Source organism: Drosophila virilis, chromosome 2, assembly GCF_030788295.1.
Source record: "Drosophila virilis strain 15010-1051.87 chromosome 2, Dvir_AGI_RSII-ME, whole genome shotgun sequence".
NCBI lineage: Eukaryota > Metazoa > Arthropoda > Insecta > Diptera > Drosophilidae > Drosophila > Drosophila virilis.
Window position 1 is genome coordinate 28307787 of NC_091544.1, and position 27350 is coordinate 28335136.

Below are 27350 nucleotides of genomic sequence, written 5' to 3' on the forward strand. Positions count from 1 at the left end.
GCGCCGCGAAAGTGGTGCTGCAAATTGGGTTCAAATATCCTGCACATTGTATGTGTCACTGTCACCAGAATGGAATGTTCTATGCTTTTATAGTTGTTCAATAAATTTCGATGAGATTCGACCAGCTGTTCCCCTCGGCGAGGTGTCAATCACGCCCCTAAAAAACTAACTTGTCGACTCAAATGTCAACTGAGCACCTGCTTTATTCCCGCGACTGTAGATGTTTTTGTCACGCCCCCAAAAGTTCTGACCTACAATTATCCATAAATGCATGTCAATAGAATTTGCAAACACCTATTTTTCGTGACGGAATTTTTAATTTTTCAATAAGAATTAAAAGATATTGTCCATAGGACATGAGTAAATAAGAGCAGCGGGTCAAATGTTTGAAAATGCCAAATTTAATTTATTTCCATTTTTAGAGATGCGGGTGAGATATATCTCTGAAATATTCCTCATTTATATACACTCTACGATAATATGCTCCAAGTTTAAGGAATGTGCTAATAGAACTCTCGAGTCGTGGTTATAAGCCAGATCGTATATTCGATTTTTTTTGATACTATTGAAATTTAATAAAATATCTAAAAAGAATGATAAATTCGTTCTGTGCATGATGAGCTACAATAAATACTATATCTCTAGATTTTGTAACTTCCAAGATGAACGCGTTCTTATAGCCCCACATACGGACTTGACAATATTGACTTAGCTCATCAGCCTGATCAGTAATAAATAAGCTTTGTGTGAAGATGCTGTCTACTACCTTTTTCATATATTTGAACAAAACCATTATGTTGTTTAGTTCTCTTTTAAATAATAAAAAATTAGCAACACAAATAACAGCAGTCATTAAAAATTATGATAGTTTCAACCAATATTTAACGGGTAACCTTCTTTAACCGATCAGCCAGATTCATTTGCTGCACAATGGTCATCACGCTAAACGCAAACCTGGCCATCTGAAAATATTATTGAATAGCATCAATGTGTACCGAAACATCCATACAGCTCTACCCACCCTTATATTACTGTTAACTGAGATAGGAAAGATAATACCGGCTACAAATACAATCGGCCGTTGCACGTGCTGTATAAATATCATCAAAGTGGACTTATATTTGCGCTCAGCACTGATCCAGTTCGATTGAGCCAATAGGTTCGATAAATCCTTGCTATCTTCGGCAAGTAAATCGCTTAGATAGCAGCAGGGAAATGATTCCAATAAGATGCCAGTTAGATAAATAATCGAAGAAATGCCATGTATGAAATCCGAGAAGTATAAAATGTTAATAATGGTCACTCCCAGCACTACGCCAACTAGCTGAAAATGAACAAATATGATGCCCGAGATAATTGGACGCATAATTGCACAGCATCTAGAATGGGAAATGGGATAGGAAATTAAAAGAGATCCTGTGAATCGTGAGATTGTCTTACTTCAAAATAAGCTTATGGTCCATTATGCAGCAGATGAGTTCATCATAGTTTTCAGCCTCTGTTTTATGTAGATCAGTGCGCAGACTTCGAATACGCTCCCTCAGCACATCGATGTGAGCTCGCATCATAACAAGAAATATGAGAGGATATGTATCCGAAACCAGAAGTGTCAACCCCGTAAGGGACACAACGATTTGCTCAAGGATCGATTGCAGCCAAAATCTTGTAGATCCATTATGCCAATCGAAGAGTGGATTGTAAAACAACCATGGCGGGTGCCCATTAAATACACCAATTACAAATGCCGATGTAAGAAAGGTTCCATATATTATAGCGTAAACTAAAAATATGTAGTTTGAATCAGCAACTGCTTTGTGAATTCTGCAGCGATCGTCATCCCTACGCAGCCGCTCGTCCATAATGTCAAGTACGGACTCCATCTGATTTATTCGTGAAAATAAAAATAAAACCACAATGGTTTTAGCAGTCGCTCCACTGACGTTAAAAGTTACTTGGAGTACGTTAAAAAAATCACCAGGCGTAAAATTCGAAAAGTTCTTTATAAGACTAAGCACAAGGCCAACGGGTGCGTACAGCTCTGCAATAGTAAACACCAAACAGGACCAAAACAGGTATAGATATCTCTGTACATCCCGCTTTGGTGGTGTGTAACCGACGAACATCACAACGCGGTATAAATAGGTAAAACATTCCCTAGAACGTATTCGAACCCCAAGTGGAGCCGGACTTATTAGTCGAAATATCCTGTTCATTGCAAATGTCACAGTGACTAGCACTGAATAGGTGCAATATCATACTGGATTTATTTCGGAATGCCGATATACCAAAAGGCAAAAGGCTTTGGAATTAGGACAGCTGGCCAGGCTTCTAATTAAAATAACTGTTCTTTGGCACGCCGAAGATTTAATACCCTTTTAGACATATGTAGTTATGTTAGAATAGTGAAGCTTGTAAATGCTGAGCTTGATGAAAATGAATTTAAAATAAAAAATATTTTGCCATACAAAAATCCTTTCGACCTATTGTTCCTATGGCAATTATATGATAGATTTGTCCGATCGAGCCGGTTTTGAGATAAGTTCCGTCTGCAACTGAAAGAAGGACCTATGCAAATCTTCAAGAAGCTTTAAAAATAAGAGAATATTTCGCATGGAAATAGATTAACAGGCAAACGGATTTGGCTACATAAGCTCGTCTGTTGATGCTGATCAAGAATATATATGTGTACTTGTTGGGTTCGGAGACGTTTAATTCTATGCGTTACAGTTGTAACGAAGTTCATGGCATAATTTTAATACCCTCTACAAGGGTATAAAAAGCACTCTCTCTGCGAGACTTGAACTCGCCCCATCGGCCAAACACACTGCTTCCCTTCGCTCCATTCACACCATTCCACCTACTTACACTTGGATTTGTGGGAAAAATTGACTTAAATTAGCGCACATATATAATAAAATCAAAAATTAAATTTCAATTTATAAAATTTGCAAAAGAAACGCATGCAACTTCTGTGTTTCATAACATCTTAAGGAAATTATCCGTAGTCGATTTTGACGATATTGTGTTACAAGTATATATTAATATTAAATTAAATAAATTGAATGATGATTCAACGCCTACTTTTAGAAACATTTTATTTTTTATTTTTCTTTCTTCACCTGATTCATTCGTGAAAACAAAAACAAAACCACGATGGTTTTTGCTGTCGCACCACTGACGTTAAACGTTACTTGGAGTACGTCAAAAAAATCACCGGGCGTAAAGTTCGAAAAGTTCTTAATGAGGCTAAGCACAAGGCCAACGGGTGCGTACAGCTCGGCAATAGTAAACACCAAACAGGACCAAAATATATATACATATCGCAATATATCTCGCTTGGGCGGTATCAAACCAACGAACTTTAGAACCCGCTTTAAATAAGCGTAACATTGCCTGGAACGTAAAAGAACCATTACTGAAGCTGAATTTCTTAATCGGAATATTCTCTTCATTGCAAATGTCACTGTGACTAGACTGAATCAGTTTAGATATCATACTGAATTTATTTCGGTGTCCCAATAGGGAACTATGGGTGTGGGATTATGCCAGCTGTTAATTTGCACGACATATGCTATTAAGACTCAGCAAATCGCTTAACCTTCTATAAAAGATACTGTTCAAAGAGTAGGAACTACTAGTTCAGGTTGGTGAATAAATGCAATAGTTCAATTTGAGTCATTCAAATCAATTTTTTCATTTACTTGTTCAGTCGTTTATGAACGATACGGACGTGGGATTTGATAAATATTTTAACTATTTAAGCTATTTATTTCCATTAAAGTTTAACATTTTAATTAACTAATTTTGAACTTTATATTTCGTTATATGCTGCTTATAAAGTAAATAAGTGACATCGAGAAAAAAGGTATATATTCGGCATGCCGACGATTTAATACCCTTGCAGACCGAATCTTTTTATAATGCTCATAATGCTTTGCCCGTATCTTAGAAGCACAGGGCAATTAGTTAATTCCGAGTATGGCTTAAATATCCTGAAAAAACAAAACAGTTTTCCCAACAGGTTGTTTCTATAGAAGCTATATGATATTGTGGGCCGATCCAACCGTTTCCGACATATGTAATGTCTGCAACAGAAAATTAGACATATGTCATTATGTTTCTGGCCTATATTTAAAGCTGAGCCTATTCTAGTCGATCAGCCAGATTCATTTGCTGTACTATGGTCATAACGCTGAAGGCAAACTTGGCCATCTGAAAATTTCATTGAATCAACAACAAGTAATATGTTTTTAAACATATACGTAGATATCACAAACCTTAATATTACTGTTCATTGAGATAGGAAATATTCCTCCGGCTATAAACTCTGTAGGCCGTTGCACGTGCTGTATAAATATAATCAAAGTGGACTTATATTTACGCTCAGCACTGATCCAGTTGGATTGAGCCAAAAGGTTCGATAAGTGCTTGCTATCTTCGGCAAGTAAATCGCTTAGATAGCAGCAGGGAAATGATTCCAATAAGATGCCAGTTAGATAAATAATCGATGAAATTCCATGTATGAAATCCGAGAAATATAAAATGTTAATCATAGTCACTCCCAAAACTACGCCAACTAGCTGAAAATGTACAAATATGATGCCCGAGATAACTGGACGCATAATTTCACAGCATCTTGGCAAAGATAGATCACATTGGTTAAAGATTAATGGAAACGTGAGATTGTCTTACTTCAAAATAAGCTTATGGTCCATAATGGAGCAGACGAGTTCATCATAGTTTTCAGCCTCTGTTTTATGTGGATCAGTGCGCAGATTTCGAATACGGTTCCTCAGCACATCGATGTGGGCTCGCATCATAACAAGAAATATGAGAGGATATGTATCCCAAAGCAGAACTGTCATCACCGTAAGAGACAGAATTATATGTTCAAGGATCGATTGCATCCAAAAATTGACCGACCCATTGTGCCAATTGAAAATAGGATTATATAACAGCCACGGCGGTTGTCCGTTCAAGATGCCACTCACAAATACAGACGTAAGAAAGGTGCCATAAATTATAGCGTAAACTAAAAAAATTAAGTTGGAATCAGCAACAGCTTTATGGATCCTCCGGCGATCGCTATCACAACTCAGTCTCTCGTCCATAGCGTCAAGTACAGACTCCATTTGACTCAGACGCGAAAACAAAAATAAGACCACGATTGTCTTTGCAGTAGCTCCGCTGGCGTTAAAAAAAATTTGGAGCACGCTAAGAAAATCACCGGGTGTAAAATCCGAAAAGTTCTTAGCTAGGCTAAGTGAAAGGCCAATGGGTACATATAACTCGAAAAAATTAACACAAAACAAGACCAAAACAGGTATAGATATCGCTGTACATTCTGCTTTGGTGGTGCGTAACCGACGAACTTCACAACGCGGTATAAATAGGTGAAACATTTCCTAGAACGTATTCGAACCACAAGCGGAGCGGGATTTATTAGTCGAAATATCCTGCACATTGCAAAAGTCCCTGTGACTAGCACTGAATAGGTTCTATATCATACTGGATTTATTTCGGAATGCCGATATACCAAAAGGCAAAAGGCTTTGGGATTAGGCCAGCTGTGCAATAAAGCCAAACGCCAGACCTATAATTAATATAAAATTGCTGCTTTGCAATTTTGAATGTAAATATTTTTATACCTTAAACCTATTGACAAAAAAAATTTAAAAAAGGTATAATAGTTTTGTGCAACGGTTTGTAACATTCGGAAGAAGGCTTTCCCGACCCAATAAAGCAAATAAATTACTGCTCAGCATCAAAAGCTGAGTTCGTCTAGCCATTATGTATGGAATAGAAATAAGAAAAGTATATATTTACAAAGGTAGATAAAAATTCATTCTCTTTTAGCGTTTTCCAAACATACTGATATTTGAATTGAAGTTTGTTAGAATATATATGTAACTACATGCATTTCTATATATTAAGCTGTTTGTCCTACCTGTCTGACTGATTGACTGACTGACATCGAGGCTCAGGAATGTGCAGACCTATAATTATGTGTTGTCAATATAAAAGTGCCCATGACTATGAATTATATATGAAGGTTGTGAGAGTAAAAATATACACAAATATATATATTTATTTGGTGTTTAGAATAATTTATGAATATAATATACAAAAATCATTGTCCCGACTGGCTGACTGACTGATTGTAAAGGTTTATCCTGAGGGTGTTCTCTGTAAACTCCACCATTTGTATAAGCTGTAGTCGAATGTAATTGACATGTAAATAGTATTAATAATGCATAGCCTAATTTAAAGCCTAAATACATTTCGAACTGAACTTCAATGTTCATTTCAATCTGACCCGAATTTCAAATTTATAATTTATAATACATATTTTATAATATATATGGAAACTAACTTCACATAACGAAGCCAATGAATAATAAGTTATTGATTCAAACCTTCTTACGCAATCTGTTAAACATTCGAATTGCATACTCGCAATACAGCCAGATCTTGCAAATTAAAATTACAAGCATATAGAATACAATTTTTGATCTTGCAAAAATAATCCACTAATTAAATGAAATCCATAATTCAATTTGGCGCCTCAATGATCACGATCTGACTATATAATATAAGCCATGTCAGAGGCATCAACGGGGGATCAGCATACGAGCGGTGGATGCAACTTTTACTGCTGCCATTGTCAGTTACAGTTAACATTATTAGTCCCGGCATTGAGAACAAGCCAGCAGCAACAACAACAACAGCAACAACAACACAAACAACAACAACTCGATTTGAACAACAACTGCAAGTGGCCGCTTAATGACTTTAATAATCCTGTCACCGATCATTAAAAAATCTCTGGCGAACACACAAAAGAAATTCCATGGCAGCTCCAATCAAAATAAAGTACACGCTCTTCCTGCCCAGGTTTCAACTTGGTTTCGGGGGCAGCTCTCCGAGCTGAGAGCCAAGATCTGGCGTTGGCCAATTACAGTGAGGCCAGAGACATTGTTGACCAAATCGTTGCCAAGTTGTGGACAGTGGAGTGTTGTTCGTTGTTTTCCGTTTTTCACTTTGATCATCGCAATGGCGCGGTTTCTTCTCACATGGTATTCAAATTTTTTTTTAACAACATTTTAATGATAACTTCAGCAAACATTAAAACTCATTCAGGCATAATAAACATTAATAACACTTTAATCCAGCTAGCGGGGCGGGCCAGGGGGGCAGGTGGGAGCGGTCTTGGCTGCTGCAGCTGCGCGCTGAGCGCTATCAAAATAATCAGAGGAGCGGGCAAGATCTGGAAAGGAAAACATGTTAAAATGATACAGTCGCCTTGTCCGACTGCGAGATACCCTGCACCCGGGCCTCGCGTAAGCGTTTTTGCCTTGTCTAGTCTCAGCCTATGAGAAATGTGATCTTGAATTGCATCGATGTTTCTTGTCCGTCATACAAATATATGAAAATCCCGAAGACTAACGTTATAGCTTCAATATATATATTGTATATTGGATGCTAAAGCGATATAATTATCAGCTGTATATACTCTTGAATATCCTACCTCCCAAATATTGTGTTTGTAGGTATGATACGAAAATATGATGTTGATATTGATTCTCGTTCTCGTTTATAATCTTGGACAATTAGGCAGTGGTAAATGGATCTACTCGTCGAACAATGGCGCCATCTGCCTGTTACATACATGAGCACAAAACTATTATACTCTTTGCAACCATTTTCAGTGGGCTGAGGGTATAAAAAGAGTAGAAAATAGAAACAGTGCAATCGTGGACTGTGGCCGCCAGCTTGGAATAAATAATAGAGAAACTTGTTGTTGCCTGGGCGCGTTGTAAGGCTATAAAAATGCATGTTTGCTAAATCAATGCAACAACTTGGGGGCATGGCAGCAGCAGCAGCACAAACTGCGGCAGCAATAGCCATCCCACATGCAGCCCGTTGGACCTATGCGCACATGTGTATATCTCTCTCTCTCTCTCTCTCTCTCTCTCTCTCTGTGTGTATGTGTATGTGTGTATCTACCTGCCCACCTTTCGCTTGGCATCCTTTAGTGGCAGCTCGGGCGGCTGTGTGCGATCTTGCCACTTACGTAGGCCGCGTGTGGCAGGTTGCCGTTGCTCGTTGCATTGGGCTCAGGCCGAATGCCCCATACCAAGGTCTTTCTAGCTCGCAGGCCAGATCAGTTTGCTTCCTAGTTGCACCAAGCTGTTTCATGAATTGTGCGCCCATGTGTGTGCGTGTGTGCATATGTGTGTGAGTGTGATTGTGTGTGTGTACCTGTTTGTGTGTAAAACAACTCGCCTGGTTCTTTGGCTGGTTCTAAATGTCGCTGTCCCTTGGACTATGATGTGATTGGCCGGCTCAATGAAAATTCTTATGCAATATGCAACACAATTAGTTATTTGACGAGATCTTATATAGATATAAGACATAATTAAAGATATTAAAGTAAAAATTATTCAATGTATAAGCCAGAATATTGAAACATTTTAGATGCAAATATTTTCATAATATTTTTGTTTGTTTTCTTAAGCTGTTTATTTGATGGTAAAAACAATGTGAGACAAATCGGTAATTAAAAAAAGAGAAAAACAAATGAATATTTTCTTTATTTAAATATACACTCTTAAATAAAAAAAAGAAAGATTTTAAAACAAATTAAATAAAACTAAAATAAATAAAATGAAATATAATAAATAAATAAATAAAAAAAAATAATTTAATAGAAAAAGATAGATCTAAAACTTAGACACCCTTCAATATGCACACGGTTAATTTAGTAGTGTATTTGAAGTGTCTGACATATTCATTGTACTCTTGGATTGGATTCTATTACTTTTATTTCACTTATCAAGCAAACATGTTGCCGTTGCACAAGCCCCCCTGCCGTTAAGTTGTTGCCACAGGAAAATGCTCGCAATGGTGGACGATGGTCCGCTATCTTTCGGTTTGGTCGCGTCTTATGGCCTATGCGAGTAGGTACGCCAAATAGCATTTAGAATCTGGCATCTGGTTGGGAGCGGACCGGTCCGGTCTGGCATACTATTTAAAAGGTTATGTGGAGGGCCGGCTTGCTGCCTGTCTGACTGGCTGACTGGGACTGGGAGTTGAAGTGCCGGGCTGCGTAATAAACATAAAATTCAATTTTCATTAAGTTGTTGTCTAGATCCCTGGGCTATTTACCGTTATAGGGCTTAAGAGTTAAGAATTATTTCAATAATGAATTCGCGATAAGCTGCTCTCTCCAACGCTGGGCCATTCCACTCGCAGGAGGCCCGAACTGAGCCCAAGTCAGCCAGGAATTTTCACTTGATACGTGCAACGGGGTTAAAGCGATCCCAGCCAACATCTTGGCTGCCGCAGCCGCTGCCGCCCGAAGGTTCTCAGCCAGCTCAAGTGCGCAATTTTCTCACATGGCAGAAGTAACCAGTACCTGCACCAATACCAGGTCCAGCCAGGTTGTTGCCTGCCGTCGCGACGTCCCCAACTCAAGTTGTCCCTCCGAATGTTGTAGATTTAAATGAACATGGCGCTGGTTGAATGGACGGCGGGACAAACGGGCTAATGCCCAGGCCCATGCGTGTATGTGATTTTGTTGCTGTTATTGTTGTTGTTGTTGTTGCTGTTGATCTTCCGCTTTTCCTTGCTGCGATTTTCAGCTGCGATAGCAGTTGCTGTTGGTAGTGGTAGTAGTAGTTGCCCATAGAGCTGACACCGTTCGTTGACGAACATCATCATGAGACTGGGTGGCGATAATGAAGATTAGCGGCTGGCCAGCCGATTCAGATTGCAGATGCATTCCCCTAGCCTTTTTTTTTTTTTAACCCAAAAAAACAAGTTTGCTCCGACTGCACAGTTGCGGTTGCAGTTGCAGTTGCCATTGCCGTTGCAGTTTCTTGCCGTTTGTTGTTGCTATTATTATTTTCTGTTGCTGTTGTTGCAAGTGCAGCGCGGCAATATTTAAATTGTTTTATGCTTTGGAGTGCTGTTAGCTGCCCCTTGGTGCTGCCCTCACCCAGCCGCCGACTGGGCCAACGCATGTCCTAATGCGTAAAGCAGCGCTCGGTTGGAGAGCTGCAACGCAATTGCTTCCTTGTTGGGCTTGGATTTACCTCATACCTCGTTCCATGTTGCAGTTGCTGTTGCTGTTGCTGTTGCTATTTGAATTGCTGTTACTGCGGCTACTGCGGCCTGTACCTGCTTTAAATTTCCGTTTATGCCTTTTGAGTGCCGGTAAAATGTTAAATAAAATTCAAATTTATTGCATTGGCCGTACAGCGATTGACGTCCAAGTGATCAAGTGATTGCCCAACCAGCTGGCCAAAAGAGCGTCTCAATGCCTATCGCAATTGCTTATGGCCAGCTACTACACAGAATTGCTTGTTTTGGCTAAGGCCTACAGCCAGAAACCGCGCCAAGGCAGCTTTAGGGTCATCCAACTATTAAATATGCTGAAATGATTTCAAAACACATTCAGGACTCCACTGAAAATTCATATTTTCGAATTGGATAAAATTTATAAATTAATGGCCCTATTCTAAACTGTAAGACCCATTCAGGAATGCATGCAAAATTCAAAAATATTGCAGCAAAGAATATCAGTCTCAAAAAGATTCGCAATACATATTCAAGAATTTAAAAAAATGCATATTTTGGGCTTAAACAAATTTTTATTGATTAGAACTTATTCTGGTGCAAAGCCTCGCCCTTGCAATTTGTTTGATTTTTTTGTTGCTTCAACTGAAGCCTTTTCATTCAAATATATCGCCACATAGTCCATAGTCCATTTTTAATATATATGTATCCAATTAATGTCGCATTTAATTCATTCTTATTGTTATATATGTTTTTTTTTTTAAAATAAAAAGAAGAGCTTTTTATTAATTTTTACATATTAAGATCTCAGTCTAAAACAATAGTTTTGATAATATTATCTAGAAAATAACATGGAAATTAATCAGAAGGGGACAGTACAAAACCTTGCAAAACTTTTTAGCTATAGTTAAATGCATGAAAAAAAGATTGTAGAAACTTTTCTAGTATTATTTTTATTTGTTCTGCCACCGAACAGGAGCTCTGACTGTTAAGATCTTTTTTTTAGAAAGAATTATTAAAAACTAAAAAATATATAAAAAAAAAAAGAGAAAGGAATATGCACGTTGACATAAAAAAGAACTATAAATGGTAACAAGTTGTATTTATAAAGAGAATATTTTTGCGATTTGGTATAATAGTATTTAGTTCAGTTACAATTTTAGCGCAAAAGGGAAAATCAAAGCAGCCTCTAACACAATTTATCTTATTCGTATTGAAATTAATTAATTTCCGAAATTTACATTACTTTTTAAACTCCCGAATCTTGAGCATCAAAATCATAGTACGATCTGGCATATTTGTTGTAGTTGTTGTTTGTCTTGTTGCCGCTAATGCCGCGTGGCAGGCCTGCTAAATATGGGCATTAAACGCAAAATGAGGGTAACCGCAAAGCGGCAACAACAACAACAACAAATACAACAGCAACAACAATTTTCCACTTGACTTGAGCGTTGCATTTACGAGCAAGTGGGCAGAGGCTGGCCAAGGCATTTAGTTGGGGAGTCGCCCCGCAGGAGTCGCCGTCGCTGCTTCTTTTCTTTTTGTTGGTCTGCCCACAGTTTTTTTTACCTAAAAGGAGTCCGAGACCCGAGCCCCGAACCCCCGACCCAGACGCAAACTCGAACCTGAACTCGAACCTGTTGCCTACTGAAATGTAAATCTTGATGGTAATTTTAATAGAAAAAGGAAAAAAAAAAAACAAAAACAAAAAATCCGTTGCACGGCGCTGCTCTGGTGGGAGGGGATTGACAGCAGGAGGCAGATGAAAGGGTGGCGGAGGAGCAGGAGGCTGTGATGAGGCAACATACAAAGGCGCTGGGCATACAAAATGTTGGCTAACTATGCGCTGGCACGGGATAACACTCCAGCGACAACAACAACAACAACAACAACAGCAGCAGCAACAACAACAACAGCAAGACCCACACCCATGCGAGCAGGCAACACCTAATGTTTATTGTGCCATATAAATGGCAGCATTTGCAGTTAAGCAATGTCCGCTGCTGAACGCATTCCTTGGCCAAAGTGGCTGCTTCTCAGGTACATTGGCCCAATCCTATCCAGCTTTGCGCGCTGGGCCGTCGCCCGCTGCGAGCTGTGAGCTGCGAGTGGACAAACCAGATATTGATAACGGCTCTTCGATGCTGTTACTCTGCAGCCGCATTGCTTAGGCCCTGGTTGTTGCAGCAGCAGCAAATGCTGCAAAGAAGAAGAAGCGTCGCAACGTTGACTATCATGCAACATTTGTTGCCTGCCTCAGCAACACTTGGTTGGTTCCTTGCTTTTTTATTGTACCCTTCTAGAGGTTATTTAATTTGCTACAAGAAGATGTCTTTGACTCCTTAAAGTATATATATATTCTCGATACGCCTTAAATGATTAGTCGATATCTGTATATTTCGAAGCTAACTTATCTGTAAACTTCATATAGGTTCTTCGTCTTTATATTTTAGGCAGCATATCATTCGAAATTTAAGTTATATGAACAACATTTTTGGTATTTGAAGGGGTCTTGACTAAACTTGGCATATACGTGCCTTGTCAAGCTCCTTACACATGTTCAAAGGCTTATCAACTTTGAACTCCCATATTATATAGCTCTATTGGAAAAATCATTCAATAAATGAGTTTCTGCTTAGAAAACTTTAAAGTCCAAAGTCGAAAAATACGAGCTTCACAAATTTCCTCACAAATCTGCAAGTCCGTAAGGGTATTTAATTTTCGGTGTGCCGCAGTTTCCTTTCTTTTTTGTTGTTTTTGTCTTTTGGCTTGGGCTGTTTGTTTTTGTATGGAATTAAACGACGCGCACAGGTGCTTGGCCAAGTACGAAGACATTGGCTTCAGGTGCAACACTGCTGCAGTTGAAGCTAGCTGCATTTTATTTGCAATTATTTTGTAGCGCACTTTATTCTGTTGGCCAATGGAATAACCTGGCCAAGGCTTTGGTTTTCTGCCTAGATAGAGAGAGCGAGAGAGAGCGCAGCTTTTATCAGCTAACTGGCCATCTTCGAGTGCTAAGACAAAATTCTAATTTTACAACGCAGCTGCGCGCCAGCCTGCACAGGGTACACCTCCTGGCCCCAAACGGTGTGTGTGTGTGTGCGAGGTAGGGGGGTTAGGTGGAGGGCACAGTACCCATTTTGCCCCCATCCCTGACAATGTCGACCTGCCTGTCGCTCGCTGTTGGTGGCGCTGTTGGTGTTCATTACGCAAGAGGTTAATGCACCTATCCTCGCACCGTTTCGACTCCTGCACCGCACTTGCCCTCCAGTCAGTGCATTAAATCAAGACGAACTTGTTCGCTAATTGGTGCCGCCGTGCGGTCCGTGTATGTGCCACTTAGGGACAACAAAAATCAGCCAGCAACTTGGCACTAGACACAGTAAATTCATATGTTAAATGTGCATTTTAAATTGAATTTTAATATGGAAATATGTTTGGCTGTGGGCAGACTGCTATCAAGTTTTATTCCTGCAAAGTTATCCGAAAATTATATATATATATTTAATTACATATTACTTATATTCCAATATATATTAATTATTTTTAAATATATATCATATTATTATATATTTGTTGATTTATATATTGTTATATTCTTTCCTAAAATTTATATTTTTTATACCCTGAACCCATTGAAAATGATGCTCAGATATGCGAGTAAAATTAGTTGTTTGCTGAAATATTATATGATAATTGGTATGAGAAGTGGTTCCCTTTTTAAATATATATTTAAGTACATTTTCTTTTAAATTCCCAGATATTCTAGCTTCAAAAATACGGTTGTGCAAACTTAACCAAATAACAAAATAAACATAATAGCTTAATAAATATTTCTATAATTAACTTATGAAATAGCCTAAAAGCATGCAACACAATTTATTGTGTTTATATCTTTTTTTGTTTATGGTTCTAACAAAAAAACATCGCAACTCGTTGAACATGTTCACAATTACACATTTAAGAATCACCCTTATATCCTCTTTGCCCATTCTCAATATGTTCAGGGTATAACAATATTCAATAAAAGATAGCTCAAAGTTCTGCTTGTATCCATTAGTAGTCGTAAATTTCTAAAGTCGCGTTGCAATTTGGTTTGGCAAACTGCATTCTCAAAAATGTATAGAAATTTTTATGAATCATTCAAAAAATATATATAAAAATATGTCAATTCTCCTGAAACCTAACCGTCCACCTAAACAAAATTAAGAGAGCTTCTCACAGCTCATTTACAAAAAACAGCATATCTAATTAATTTTCTATGCCATTAAATGGGTTCTATTTTGTTAACGTCTCGCTCGCGTTATTCATCTGTAGATCTCCTTAATAAAAGACAAAAGCAGCGCAACTTAGCTAAAACTGTATCGCGTCATGGATTATGTAAGCATTGAGAAAACATGTTTTACCAAAAAAAAAAATAAGCAAACAAATACAACTAAATATGCAAAAAAATAAAAATCTAAGAGCTGCGAAATAGCAAAGGTCGTCAAGCAAATCAGCAGCACCAACAACAACAACAACAACAACACGACAACATTTAGCTACGATAACGAAAACGATTTTGAAGGCTGTTCTCATGCAGCGGCCCAAAACCCGAGCAAATACATTAACTAGTCGCAGCGCCAAAGAAAGACAACAAAAAGCTCGCCAAATAGCAATAATTAAATAAAACAATAACAAAGCTAAAAAAAAAGAGAAGACTATGCAAACAAATCGATGACTGCAACAAGCGCTGAACAAATTTATTACAATTTAAGAAAAAGACAAGTAGAACTTTGTAGGCGGGTGTCCACGACTGCGTAATACTCGTTCACAGGCCAAGCGCTGCTGTAAGCAATCACTTAACAAATTATTGTATATATTATATTATTTATATATATCGTAGTAGATCAGCAGATCGAACTGTGATATAGACTGTGAAACATAGTTCTCTGTCCGGTCAGGGGAAGCGAGTGTAGACCTGGCCAATAATCCATGTATGTCAATTTTTTTTAAGCTTGTCTTAATCCTCTGGCAGATATCGAGTTTTGCGCCTGCATTACACGAATATATAGAAAGTGGAATGTATCTCTGGCCTGCCAACACCTTACCTAATGTCTTTAAGCTAAAATATTTGGATGCAAAAACTGACATCGTCTGGTTTTGGCGCTTGTTTTTTCAATGCCCTTGAACTTACCCGTCCGTCATTGCACAAGCTAATATACTCTCTTTTCTACACTGTAAGCGCGTATGAAAACGGCGAAAAAACGCAACGAAAATAAAAACTTCCGTATTTGCCAAAATGTGTTGATTGTTCTTGTTGTTGCTCTACGATTTTTGCTATAAATTACGAGACGACCTGTCATGAGGGGGCCAGGAGGCGGTCACGGGGCAGAGCGGTTGAGGGCAGCGCGCATAATTTTGGCAAAGTTAACGAAGGTCCCCGACACTGGCTGTCGGAGGCCCCCGCTAGACCAGTTTTTAAATTACATGCAAAGCATTCAAAATGCAAACTAAAACATTTATTTTATTTGTTGTTGTTGTAGCTTTTGGCGACGTGTCTTCCTGCGTTTATATGGTGTGTGTATGTATGTGTGTGTGTGTGTGAGTGTGTGTGTGTGTGTGCGTGTGTATGTGTGTGTATCAAATGTTAAACAAAATGCAAACAGAGCACCAAAAACAAAATATCAAAAGCAACAACTTTTTTTTTGCAAACTAAAATTTGTTTTCAAGGGCAAATGTGCGAATTTTGTTTCGAGTGTCTTTTTTATTATTTTTTTGTTTTTATTTTTTGTGATGCGGCTGTCGACGTTGCAATGCGTCTTCTCCATAGAATACCCTACAGTTGGTTCGGCAATATTTTTATGTTTAATTTGTAAGATTTTTCATCGGCTCTTTTTATTTTAACGTTGTAGGTCAACTGTTTATTTATTTAAAGTTTTTTCTGTTATACATTATAATAATCTTATTACTCTTAAGCAAATAATGTTTATAAATTAAACTTAAAACACAGCTTTCTAAAGTATTAACACATTTTCTATTCTCTTAGCACTAAATAGGTTTGTCATTGACCAAAAAAATGCTAAGAATGATGAGACACAACAATCAGGTCTTCTTTTTAATAAATGTGCATATATAAGACACGAGAGATGGTTTTCCTGAAAAGTGTGAAACACTCCCAAAAAAACCTTTAACAAAGATATTTGCAAATAAGTTTGACATCCATTGGATAGTTAACAAAAAAGGTTCAAAAAAAATATGTTTCATAATTTTTCAAGACTTTCGGTTACAATATAAAGTAACTACGGTCATAATTTTTAATCAATCGATCAGTCAGTCAATCAGTCAGTCAGGCAGTCAGTCAGTCAGTCAGTTAGTCGGCCCGAGCAAATAGAATAGCGCTTGTAAAATATGAGAACGTATATTCATATTGATTCAGCTAAGTATATATAAAATTATTTTAAGCGAATACGAGTTCAAGAATAGTGAAATTTTTATTGTAGTATAGGATATTTGCGAGTCGTATACTCTTGAAATTTGTTAACCTTTTTTTAGTCGATTTTTAATAAATGACGCGGCGCCAAGCCCGAAACGCTTTGTTTTCTGGGTAAACTCAACTGAAGCGCTTTAGATTTATGCGCACAGGCAATTAAATTCATTAAATGAAATTTATGAGTGCCTCAAAATCCTTGTGGGTGACATAATTGATCGCGGCGAGGCAGCAAGATCTTCAAGATCTGCAGTACGCCCAAGTCGGTTCAATAACCTGGCTGGCGAGTAAACAATATCTTTTATGCGGAATTTCAAATTGGGCTAAGTAAATTACGCACATACGACTCAAGCAAACAGTTGGTGTAAACAAAAAAAAAAAGACTAATAATAATAATAATACTCTGTAAGGCATAGAAAACACGTATGTGTACATTATATAGCGCTATATTTGTAGGCAGACTTTGCACCACAGCGTGTAATATTTTTGCTATAATCAAAATTTCGGCGATAAAAACCATATTGTTTTGTATAACACGCACCGATTCGGCTAGGTGTGCATATGGCGCCCTAGTTTTAGTTGGGTTTTCTTTAGCTAATGCCAGCTATATATTGGCATGATATACTTAGCATTTAAGTAACACACATAAATATCCGCTATAGTACTTTCTCGAGGCGTTCCAAATTGAAATTTAGGGCAGCTACAGGCGTTTATTTGTAAAACAGGTTGTTTTTGTTGCTGTTGCTATTCTTGCTGACTAAAGCAAAACACATGTGTGCAAACTTTTACCAAATGCTAAAATAAAATTTAACAAAAAATAGATAAAAACAAGAGTACTCTACCAAAAAGTATACGACTGGGAAATACGCTGAACACAGCGCCAAGTTGCCTCTAAAACTATTCCAGCTACCTTCTACAGATTCACACACAAACTCTCACAAAGCATGCACGCAGCTTATGCTGCGGCTGTTTGTTGTTCCTTTAGGCCTGCACTCAGGGAACTCATTTCTAGATTAACTCCTGTGTTTAAGGTCCCACCTTTCAGGGCTTAAATATACCAGTCAAATATGTTTATATAGCAAGGCGTTTAGGTGATCGCGTTGAAAATAAGTATGAACTAGCGGAGCTATCAAAAAAGTAAAACATTCTCAAACAGTAAATACTATACGTGCTTTTACATCTATGTTTGAATTTTCTAGCTCCTATAATCCTCAATTTAAGCTTATATCTCAAAAGTAAGATATCAAGAAAACAATTGATAACCTCGTATTGCTTAAGACATATGAGAATATAAATATTTTACATTTGAAGTAAGTCCTGGTCATGAATCGTCGAGTTATGCTTATATCTCAAAATCAATTTAGATCTAAATTCTGAAAATAGGATATGCTAATATTAATGAAAAGATTACCCATATGAGCATATATATTAAATACTTCAAGTTCTTGTAGTCTGCGAGGTTGAAAGACGCCAAGGGCAGATCGACTTAGCTCAACACCCCAAGCATGAAAACATATGTCTATATACTTCATAGGTTCCAATATGATTCCTTCTGCCTCTTGCGTAAGTTTGTCGAAAGCCATTATACCCTCTTTTAGCCATTTGCAATGGACTCAGGTTATAATGTGCAAAATGCCGAAGAGTTGTTCAGATACAAGTTACGCATACGCCGCGTGTGCCAAATGGCCAGTTCTACGGCCCGCTGTTCGCACCCTGCATGTGCATAACAATAAACAACTGGCAGATTATATATTTACGCGATTACTTGATCCCACCGAGAAGACTTCAAACTGCAATAATAACACACACAACCAAACAAATTCACTTTCATTTGGCTTATGGCCCGTACTTATACACATACTGTACTATCTGTGCATAAATAACAACTAACAAGAGTTCATGATTGATAGCTCAGATAAGATATGGCCAAATCGTTTGCATTATTTATGGCCTTATCATGGCGACAGGTCAGATGATAACAAACGCTGCTGAATTGTTTTTTAAATTCCCTCTTTTTTATTTATTTTTTTGTTGTTGTTTATTTTTAGTTGAGCGAGTCGACAATTTAAATGTGTAAATGAATATATTTCGCGCATATTGCAAAAAATAGTACAATTTATACCCAATTCTCTGCTTTTAGACTTATGCATTTTATATATGCATAAAATAGACATTCAGTCCCTTAATTTGAATGGTGCTTTAATTAAATGCATTTATACTTCGGGGTACGAACGTCTATTTTGTAGAAATTAAACGTTAATTCAAACTAATTTGAGGCTAAAAAGGTTAAGATTATAGTTTATAGTTATCGAGAAGCTTTAGAATGTGTTTCTTTAGAGAACATTGTTAATATTTTTATTCAAAGTATTATATATAAGTTATTTTTTGTAAGTACATATTATTTTTATATATTTTTTTGTACAAAAATATGTTCTCCTCGCTTCCAATATAAAAAAATATTTTCAATATTATAAATAAATAAATATACTAATATAGTTGATACCAATAAAATACGAAATAACTGATAAATGTATCTATTAAGCTCGCAGCAGATAGCTTCGTTTTGTTTTCCAATCCAATATGCAATCAAGGGTCTTTGGTTTATTTTCGAAGTAATTTAAAAAAAAAAAAGTGGAACAAAACGTTGAAGTAAAATATTTGCTAACTAAGAAGCCAAGCAACCGATGTCAAATTTGGCAGCAGCATGCCCTTTTTTGCGAGTGGGTTTCATTGTTTTAATACCCTGTAGCTATTAACAATAGGTAAACTAGGGTATAAAGGTTTATTGTGTGTGTATGTGACAAGTCCATGGCGACATATCTGAATATAAAACTTATATCTTCTAGATCAGAATCAATAGATCAGTGTAACTGTGCGATCAAATCTATTTCGTACTGTCGATAGCTGTCAAAATCGATAAATATCGGTTTTCAATTTGTTATTTAAAAATGAACATATAGACTTCCCTTTTGTATACAAAGCTCCAGAAGATTTGACTTTCGTATTTTATCTCCGCCTGGCATTTTGTATGACAGCTTGTAACTGGATACAGGGTATCTTCTAGTGAGCTAAGCTTTACGTGAAGACCCTTGCTTGTTTGTTGTTTTTGTTGTCCCTCTTAACCACTGTGGCTGACTGCCTGCCTGGCTGGCTGCGCTCTTCATGGGCCACACAACAAATGCAAACAGGCAAAGTTTGTTTTGTCATTCGTTCGTTTGCAGTTGTTGGCCAAAAAGCAAACGCAGCGCCGGCAGAAGCCAAGCCAGAAAACGTTGCCAATGATTACGACAAATGCCGAAACGACCTTGCCAATTACTGTTTGCCGCACGCCCCCAAATACCCCCTCTCCCTCTCTCTCTCTCTGTCTCTAACTACATTCACCAGTTAGCCACAATTTTTACGTTTCTCCGTTTTTTTTAGCGCGCGCGCGCTGTTTGCGTATGCGTGGCGAATGCTGAGTGTGCGAGTGTGTGTGTGTGTGCGAGTGTGTGTATCTGTGTATTTTTAACTAAGCAATGTTAAAGGTTAAATGCAAACCTTAAAATTATTGACATATTGCGCTCTTTAAAAGCCACAAAGAGAGCTCACTCACAAAAAGATACATCCATTATCCATTTCATAGATACTTTTATTTATATGTATTTATTACACATTTTGTGTGTGCATAGGTTCGCTGAAAAGAAAAAAAAGCTTGCAAATAATTAGCGCGAATTTGACGCTAGTCGCTCAGCGCTGAGTGCGTGCGATCGCCTGCGTTTGTGTCTGTGTATCTATGAGATACTGCTGTGTATCTTTTGGCGTTCAAATTGTTTTTACATGAGCGCAAGAGAGAATGGGAAAGGCAGGCATAAAGAGAGCGGGTTTAGCGTACATGCATGTGTGTGTGTGTGAGCGATAGAGCCAGATAGAGAGAGAGGGAGAGATAGAGAGAGAGAGAGAGAGAGAGAGAGCGAGAGAGAGTGCGAGTGAGAGAGTATTTAAGAGGCAGAGCAACAAGCTTAGGCGCGCAAAATTTTTTTGTATGCCCTTGCAGACGGGCATTTGAAGTTTGTCAGGAAATGTGTAACGCTCAGAAGAACACATCTCCGATCCAGATGTATATATATTCCTGATCAGTATCAACAGCCCAGGGAGCTGAAATATAGCCATGCCCATATGTTTCTATTTACACTAGTCGCTCGGATTGAAGGCTTCAAGTCGGAACTTGCTGGATTGAAGCCCTTTACTGACAAATTTAGTTCTTGTGTGAAATAGTTTTATGCGTTTCAGGACATTCTTGTCAATGTTGACGTTTTACCATGTTCCAACAAATTCTTATACACAACGGACTTCTTTAATATGTAACTTTATGGGAAGAAATGATCGAAACTTTTTTGTTTTTCAAACTTGACAATTATAATAAATTATACACAAAAAATAAGTAGAATATATTTCCTTAGTAAGCATGTCTGCAAAGGGTATTTAATATACGGCCTGCCGTAAATAGCCTTTCATTCTCGTTTTTTTTTTCTTCAGCTTCAGATAGTTGGGCTGTGCGAAACGAGCGATCTATGTGCGCTTTTGGTGTGGCATCTTTTGTGTGTGCTTTTTGCAAAGTTTACGCACGGCCCCTGCCGTTGCGCCTGCCCCTGCCCCCGGCCTCTGCCCCTTTGTTTGTGTTTGCCTTTGTGTTTGCTTTTGTGTTTGTGTTTGTTGCTGGGCCAGTAGCGGCAACAGCAGCGGCAGCGACAGCACTTCGAAAGCCACTTAAGAGCTGTTGCGCACATGTGCCGCAAGAACTGAGCAACAAACACACAAACACACTCAGACGCACACATACACGCGTGCACATACACACACGCACACACACAGATTCGACTGCAAACCGGCAACCGATCTGGCCAAAGGCACGAAGCCCACTCGGACTTTGGCTCGGACTTGCGGCCCGTCTTAGTCTTAATCTAAGTCAATTCTAATGCCATGCAAGCTGCCCTGCTGCTGAGAGAGAGATACAAACAGAGTGTGCGAGAGAGAGAGTGCGAGAGTGTAATTGCAGCTTGCTGCGGCTTCGGCATTTGCCGCATGCGGCGGCGACGTTTGCTTTTTTGCTCTCAGCTGCAACTGCTTCGGCAGCGACTGCGACAGAGACGCTGCTGCTAAAGTTTTAGCTATTGTTGTTGTTGTTGTTGTTGTTGCTGCTGCTGCTGCTGCTGCTGAACGTGTTCTTTTTAGACTTTTAGCATTATTTGCAGCATTTGCAACGAACACTCGCTAAAAACAACTGCAACCGCAACGTTGTGGCACGCGTTTCTATCGCAGCAAAAAAAAAGAATAATAAAAAGACAAAAAAAAGAAAAATACAAACATACACACAAATCAAACGATCTTAGTCTTAGACTAATTGTGGCTAACTGTTATCAAGTGCAAAGTGCTGTTCAGAATCTCTCAGTCAGACAATTGGCAAACATCGGTGCAATATATACAAATACATACATATCTATGGATAAAACAAAATTTACGTCTGCTTCAAGTTGAAACCAAAACATCTTAAGCTTATCAAACAAGCATGCAACATGTGTCGCGCAACATATTGAACTTTTTGCGCGTTCCAATGAGATCAGCGGCTATTTGAGCAACGCACACCCGCACACATACACACACACACACACACACACACACACACACACACACACACACACACACACACACACACACACACACACACACACACACACACACACACACACACACACAGAAACACACACCCACGTACACACCAAAGTGTGTGGCAGGCTTGAGGCTGCTGCAATTTCAGTGGGTTTTCTTGGATGAGACTTACTAAACATAATTTTCTTGACACAAAATGCCTAGGCGATAAGCTCTGGTCTTAGAAATTCTGTTTGCAGTTCTGCGAAGCAATCAATCAAGTTGGCATTTCTATGGAAAACAATATATTTGATTTTTGTTGCTATATTTCTGAGCCCTTGCTTATAATTTAAATTAAAAAAAAAAAAAAGAAACACATTTGCATATGCCCACTTATTGCTTGGCATAATTTCGTATTAATGTAATGCTATATATCCACTTATCATAAACACAATCTGTATAGAGTTCGATAGAAATGCAAATTGTGAAAATGTGCTGTAAGAGAACAACAACAAATGCAAATTGCAAATTTTCACTAAAACAACAAAAGCTGCACGCACACAAAAGGCATGCCCCAGCCCAGCCCCAGTCCCAGCCCCAGTCCCAGCCACAGTCGTCCCCCACTCGATCCCGAAAGCGCAGCTCACAAACAGCTGATGATGATCATTAAAGCTGGGGAGCTGCAAATAAGCAGAGATCCTCATCATGTGGTATCTGTCAGTCCCTTTAGGAATATATCTAAACATGTGAGGAGCACATTTTGCGCACAGGCAGCCGACATCGGTTTGAATTTTATTTTATTTTATTTCATTTTTTGCGCTTAATTTTCAGACAATTCCATGGAATTAAAATGATATGAGACTGAGACTTTTATATATTTGGGGGATGATGTTGTTGTTTGAGCGCACATGAAAACGGCAACGAAAAAAGAGACAAAACAAGACTTACACACGCACACACACACACGCACACACACACACGCACTCACACCAGATATAACGCCGAAGATCGGGTACTAGGTTAGCAGGCAAAAGAGGTATAGAAATAAAATAAATGCTCTTAAGCAGACGAGCGGCTGTCGAACAAAAAGAGGAAATTCGCAAATTGCTCGTTTGAAAGCGAAAACCCAGCGTCAGATACACAGACACAGCTACAGATACAGATACAGATACAGATACCGACGCAGATACAGATACAAATACAGATCGCTGCTGTAAGCGCCTTCAAGGGTGAGACAATAGCTGCGACTGCGACTGCGACCGCGACGCCGACAGCGACAGCGACGTCTTCGTGTCCAATATGCCCTTGATCGTTGCTGCTGCTGCTGAAATGTCGCCGCAGCTGCGACGCCGGCAGATGCAGCAACTGCCGACAGCGGCAAAGTATCTGTAAGCTTTGCCCGTCCCTTGCCAGGCCCGATGCCGCGCCAGCCCCGGCTCGGCCCCGAATTTTGGCAACACAAAAAAAATATATATATACATTTATACAAAAAAAAAGTAAAAAAAAAAAATAAGAGCGTTTGCCGTTCGCCGCCTTTAGATACTCGCCTTTTAGATACTCGCGCATTTTTGCTCAGTTTTTGCGCTTTGTGCTTTTTAAATTATGTTATTTATTTTGTTTACTTGGGAATTGGCAAGGGTCCGTCTGTCGCATGGTCGGAACGGCCGACCAGTCGGCGGTACGTGCTGATGCGGTACGCTTTGGTTTCGTGTGCTTCGAGCATATTTACAAGCATATCCGTATCCGTCAGATACGAGCGCAGCTACGAGTCCAAGCTACTAATTAGCCAGCCAACTAGTAGTACGCACTCTTTACTAATTTTTACTTGCTTTCGGGGCGGTCGGGGACTCTCTTTAACAAATTGTGTAATCATTTTTGCGAAAATGCCAACAGCAGCTACAACAGCAGCAGCAGCAGCAGCAGTAACAACAAAAATTGCTAAAAACAACAAATATTTCGCGTGTTCTTCACAGCTCATAAAATTGTTTACTGCCGTTCGCGTAGGAAGTCGCACGTAGGCAGTGGAACGTTAGAATGCGCGTGTGTATTTGCAGATACAAAGATACAATCAAATTATTGATGATTGGTGCTACAACAAATTGATGTGCATGTTGGACACGTTAAATACTGCAGCATACCAAAAAGCAAAAAATAAAACAAAATCAAAAACAAATCAATCAATTTTAAACATAATACAAAACTACACAAAATCAAAATCAACTGAAACAAAAATACTCAAACCAGATACTCTGCATGTATCTCAACTTTATTCACACGGTGCAAATGTTATAACTATCTTTTTGTGGAAATGACCAGGTTGGTGCTAAGCTTTTAATCCATCTATTTCAACAAAAAAATGTCTTGTGCACACGTGTGTTACATAATAAAAAAAAAATGCGAAGGGCATTTAATTTTATAAATTTATTAGTTTTAATTCATTTCATTTCATACAGAATATTAGGATATTTATGTACAATATCTATAACAAATTTATTAAATAATTTGTTTCTTAATTATATTGCACAGGAAATATCATTTTTTATGAAGCGCCAGATACTTTATGCTCCACATATAATGATATTTCCTGTGCAATATAATTAAGAAACAAATTTTAGACATATTATTTAGATACATTGTCTAAGAGCATATGTGTGGATATTCACTTAACTTGGAAACTTTTTTATAGTTACATTACCTACAAGTTATTATGTTTTATACAAAATTAAGTACGAGGCAATGCTTCAATATCTATGATTTAGTTTGCGATACTTTTATGTCAATTATTTAGATACAATATTTGAAAGTATCGCTAGGTAAACTATGTTTCATACCACATATATTTATTGCTTCTAATAATATTGAAATTATTTACAAATTTTGTTAGTCCTTGAGTTTAAAAATTGCCGTTTGAGATCAATTTGTAGAATTCTACATTTCAACAAATTTCTTGTTCCGAATTTAGCATAAATGTATCTCAAAATCATGCACAGAATTTTAGGGCAATGATTTTAGCCAATTCCACCCGCATATGTGGAAAATTGTAAGGAACGGTTTAATGAAAGTTTTTTGATTACCTGGTCCTCTTGGTCATACACTTATTTTCAAAGATCCTTGCACTAATTTAATTGTGAAAAGCATCTCTTCTTGCTGTAAATGATGCTCAATGATTTGGTGTTTGAGCTTACGATTTCAAGTTCATTTCCAAAGATCTTCATGAACATTCATTTATGTTTAACACTTTACGCAGAATCCTACATTCCTAGTTGGCAAATGAACGAATTTTTCAGTTTTATAATTTTTAAGGAACTGATGAAATTTCAGTTTCAGCGGTTTTGCAATTCCACCTGCAACTGTGGAAATTAAGCGGAAAACCTTTAAATGATTATTCTTGTAGACGGAAAACGTTAATTTGATTCAAATTTTGATTCAAATCCGCTTGACTTCAATCCATAATATCTATATAAATTATATACAATTTCTCACGTGCGTGCAGATGCAGAAAAGCAATGTCCTTAACCTTTAAGGTTGGCCCGGACTAAGCTAAGTAATACACATGAGTTACACACATAACTCTATTATGCGAAACCAAATTCTTTTTTATAATAAATGCTTAAGAAATAAAATTATGTAAATAATCCGAAGCAACCCACTTGCTGCATTTGAAATTTGCGTACAATTTGAAATATTGCTAATGACCGACACTGGTGGCCCGCATATTGTGCACAGCTTGATATCAATTGGGCACGCAAGAAAATGAATTTTTGCAACGCAAACTTTAATCGCTGCCATTAAAGTTTTGGCTAAAGTTTGAGCATAAACATCGTCTGCCCGCGCCCATATGGTCAAAGTCAAATTGCCCGCAAATGTTGCCAAATCAATTCCAATTTAGTCAACGACTTGTGAAGGACAAATACAAAGCGATCGTGCGGCTATAACTGGGGCTGAGCTAGCTGCTGGTGCTGCCAGCCAAATAGGAGCAGCTCCAAGCTCCGGCGACGTCATCAATTTAAAATAGTTGATGGCAAACAAAATACGCAATGCATGCTAATTGAATTAATTTGAATTGTGGCACCTACAACAACTACCGATTTTGCATTTGTTAACTTGTTAATTTAGTTGTTGTTGTTGTTGCTGCAACTGATATTTTGACAGCTTTGGTTAGGCTCGCGTGGGCGCAAGCGTGCTTGTTGCATGTTGTGGGTGGCAGCAACATCGCCAGATCAAGAGCAACAGCAACTGCTGTAGCGACAATTAAGCTATGTCAGCGAAATTGGCTCTTTTCCAGCTAAGTTTCGCTTTATTTAAGATGTCGTCACCGGAAACTGTTGAAATTTGCATTTACCTGTCATTCAGTCTTTTTACAGCTATAGATTAAACCATATTTTGCAGCAAAAATTGGCAACATTTACCAACTATGCAACTGAAATGTTTAGCTTCTTGAGCTCTTAATTATCTATTTTCAGTTTTATTCAGCTGTTTTTAGCCTTAAATTCAGAATGAATTTTGCAGCAGGAGTTGGCAGCACTGACCAGCCTGCTTATTTAAATTTGTAGCCATTTGAAGCTACTTCTTGGATTTACCTTTACTTAGATATTTTTAGACTATAATTTACCCTTTTTTGTTTAATTAAGCTTTTTTAAACCTTATTTATATGATATTTTTACATTGAATTCAGCTTTAATTTTACTGCGATAGTTGGCAGCGCCGACAGCCCTGCTAACTTAAATTAATTTTTATAAGCTATTTTCATCATGAAATTCACCCACTTTTTTGCAGCGACTTTTGGCAACCAAGAGCAATGGTTAAATGTATAGCTATTTCTAACATTATTTAGCTATTTTAGCATTAAATTTAGCTGCAAATTTGCAGCAATAGTCGTTATTTGAATTAGCTACTTTTGTTGCCGCGACAGCAACAATTTATTTCCTTTTTATTATGTTGGCAACATTATTTGCCATTTTCAATATTACATTCGGCTACTTTTTGCAACGACAGTTGGCAACACTGGTCAGTATGCTTATTCAAATTTTTAGCTTTTTTCATCATACGATTCAGCTACTTTTGTTGCCACGACAGTTGGCAACGCTGGAAGCAGGCCCCGTTGTCTAATCAATGCAAATGCACATTTTTGGACAATTGTGCGCAAATGTAATTTATAACATTTAACATTTATTTT

General features: G+C 38.0%; 2 protein-coding genes across 7 annotated transcripts in view; one reads left to right on the forward strand and one right to left on the reverse strand.

Annotated features, from left to right (window-relative positions):
• Positions 1-749: 749 nt before the first annotated feature.
• LOC26531549 (odorant receptor 59b) lies at positions 750-3036 on the reverse strand. 3 transcript variants are annotated; one of them, XM_070206665.1, is made up of 4 exons: positions 2866-3036; positions 1441-2038; positions 1022-1379; positions 750-962 (listed from the first exon to the last, which is right to left on the reverse strand). In XM_070206665.1, the coding sequence occupies exons 2-4, from the start codon at positions 1878-1880 to the stop codon at positions 882-884; spliced, it is 879 nt and encodes a 292-aa protein (XP_070062766.1). In that variant the 5' UTR covers positions 1881-2038; positions 2866-3036; the 3' UTR covers positions 750-881. The 3 variants fall into 3 exon arrangements, with proteins under 3 accessions (XP_070062766.1, XP_032289465.1, XP_015026289.1); XM_015170803.3 differs by having other exon boundaries at positions 751-962; positions 1441-1880; XM_032433574.2 differs by lacking the exon at positions 2866-3036 and having other exon boundaries at positions 1441-2574.
• Positions 3037-21772: 18736 nt separating this feature from the next.
• Positions 21773-27350, forward strand: part of LOC6632808 (sex determination protein fruitless) — an 85093-nt gene continuing 79515 nt past the window's right edge. For 2 of the 4 annotated variants that reach the window (XM_032433573.2, XM_032433570.2), the window contains exon 1: positions 21775-24490. In XM_032433573.2, coding sequence (XP_032289464.1) covers positions 24483-24490 — 8 coding nt within the window. In that variant the 5' untranslated portion in view covers positions 21775-24482. Of the gene's footprint in view, positions 24491-27350 lie in introns of all 4 variants that reach the window. The other 2 variants (XM_032433569.2, XM_032433571.2) reach the window with 2 other exon arrangements.

What these genes read in the sequence shown, in the direction of transcription:
- LOC26531549 (XM_032433574.2), bottom strand. Translation starts at nt 2,213, where the DNA reads ATGAACAGGATATTTCGACTAATAAGTCCGGCTCCACTTGGGGTTCGA. An exon ending in GACCATAAGCTTATTTTGAA is followed by an intron (nt 1,380 to 1,440) that starts GTAAGACAATCT and finishes TTCCCATTCTAG; the next exon opens with ATGCTGTGCAATTATGCGTC. An exon ending in CAGTTAACAGTAATATAAGG is followed by an intron (nt 963 to 1,021) that starts GTGGGTAGAGCT and finishes TAATATTTTCAG; the next exon opens with ATGGCCAGGTTTGCGTTTAG.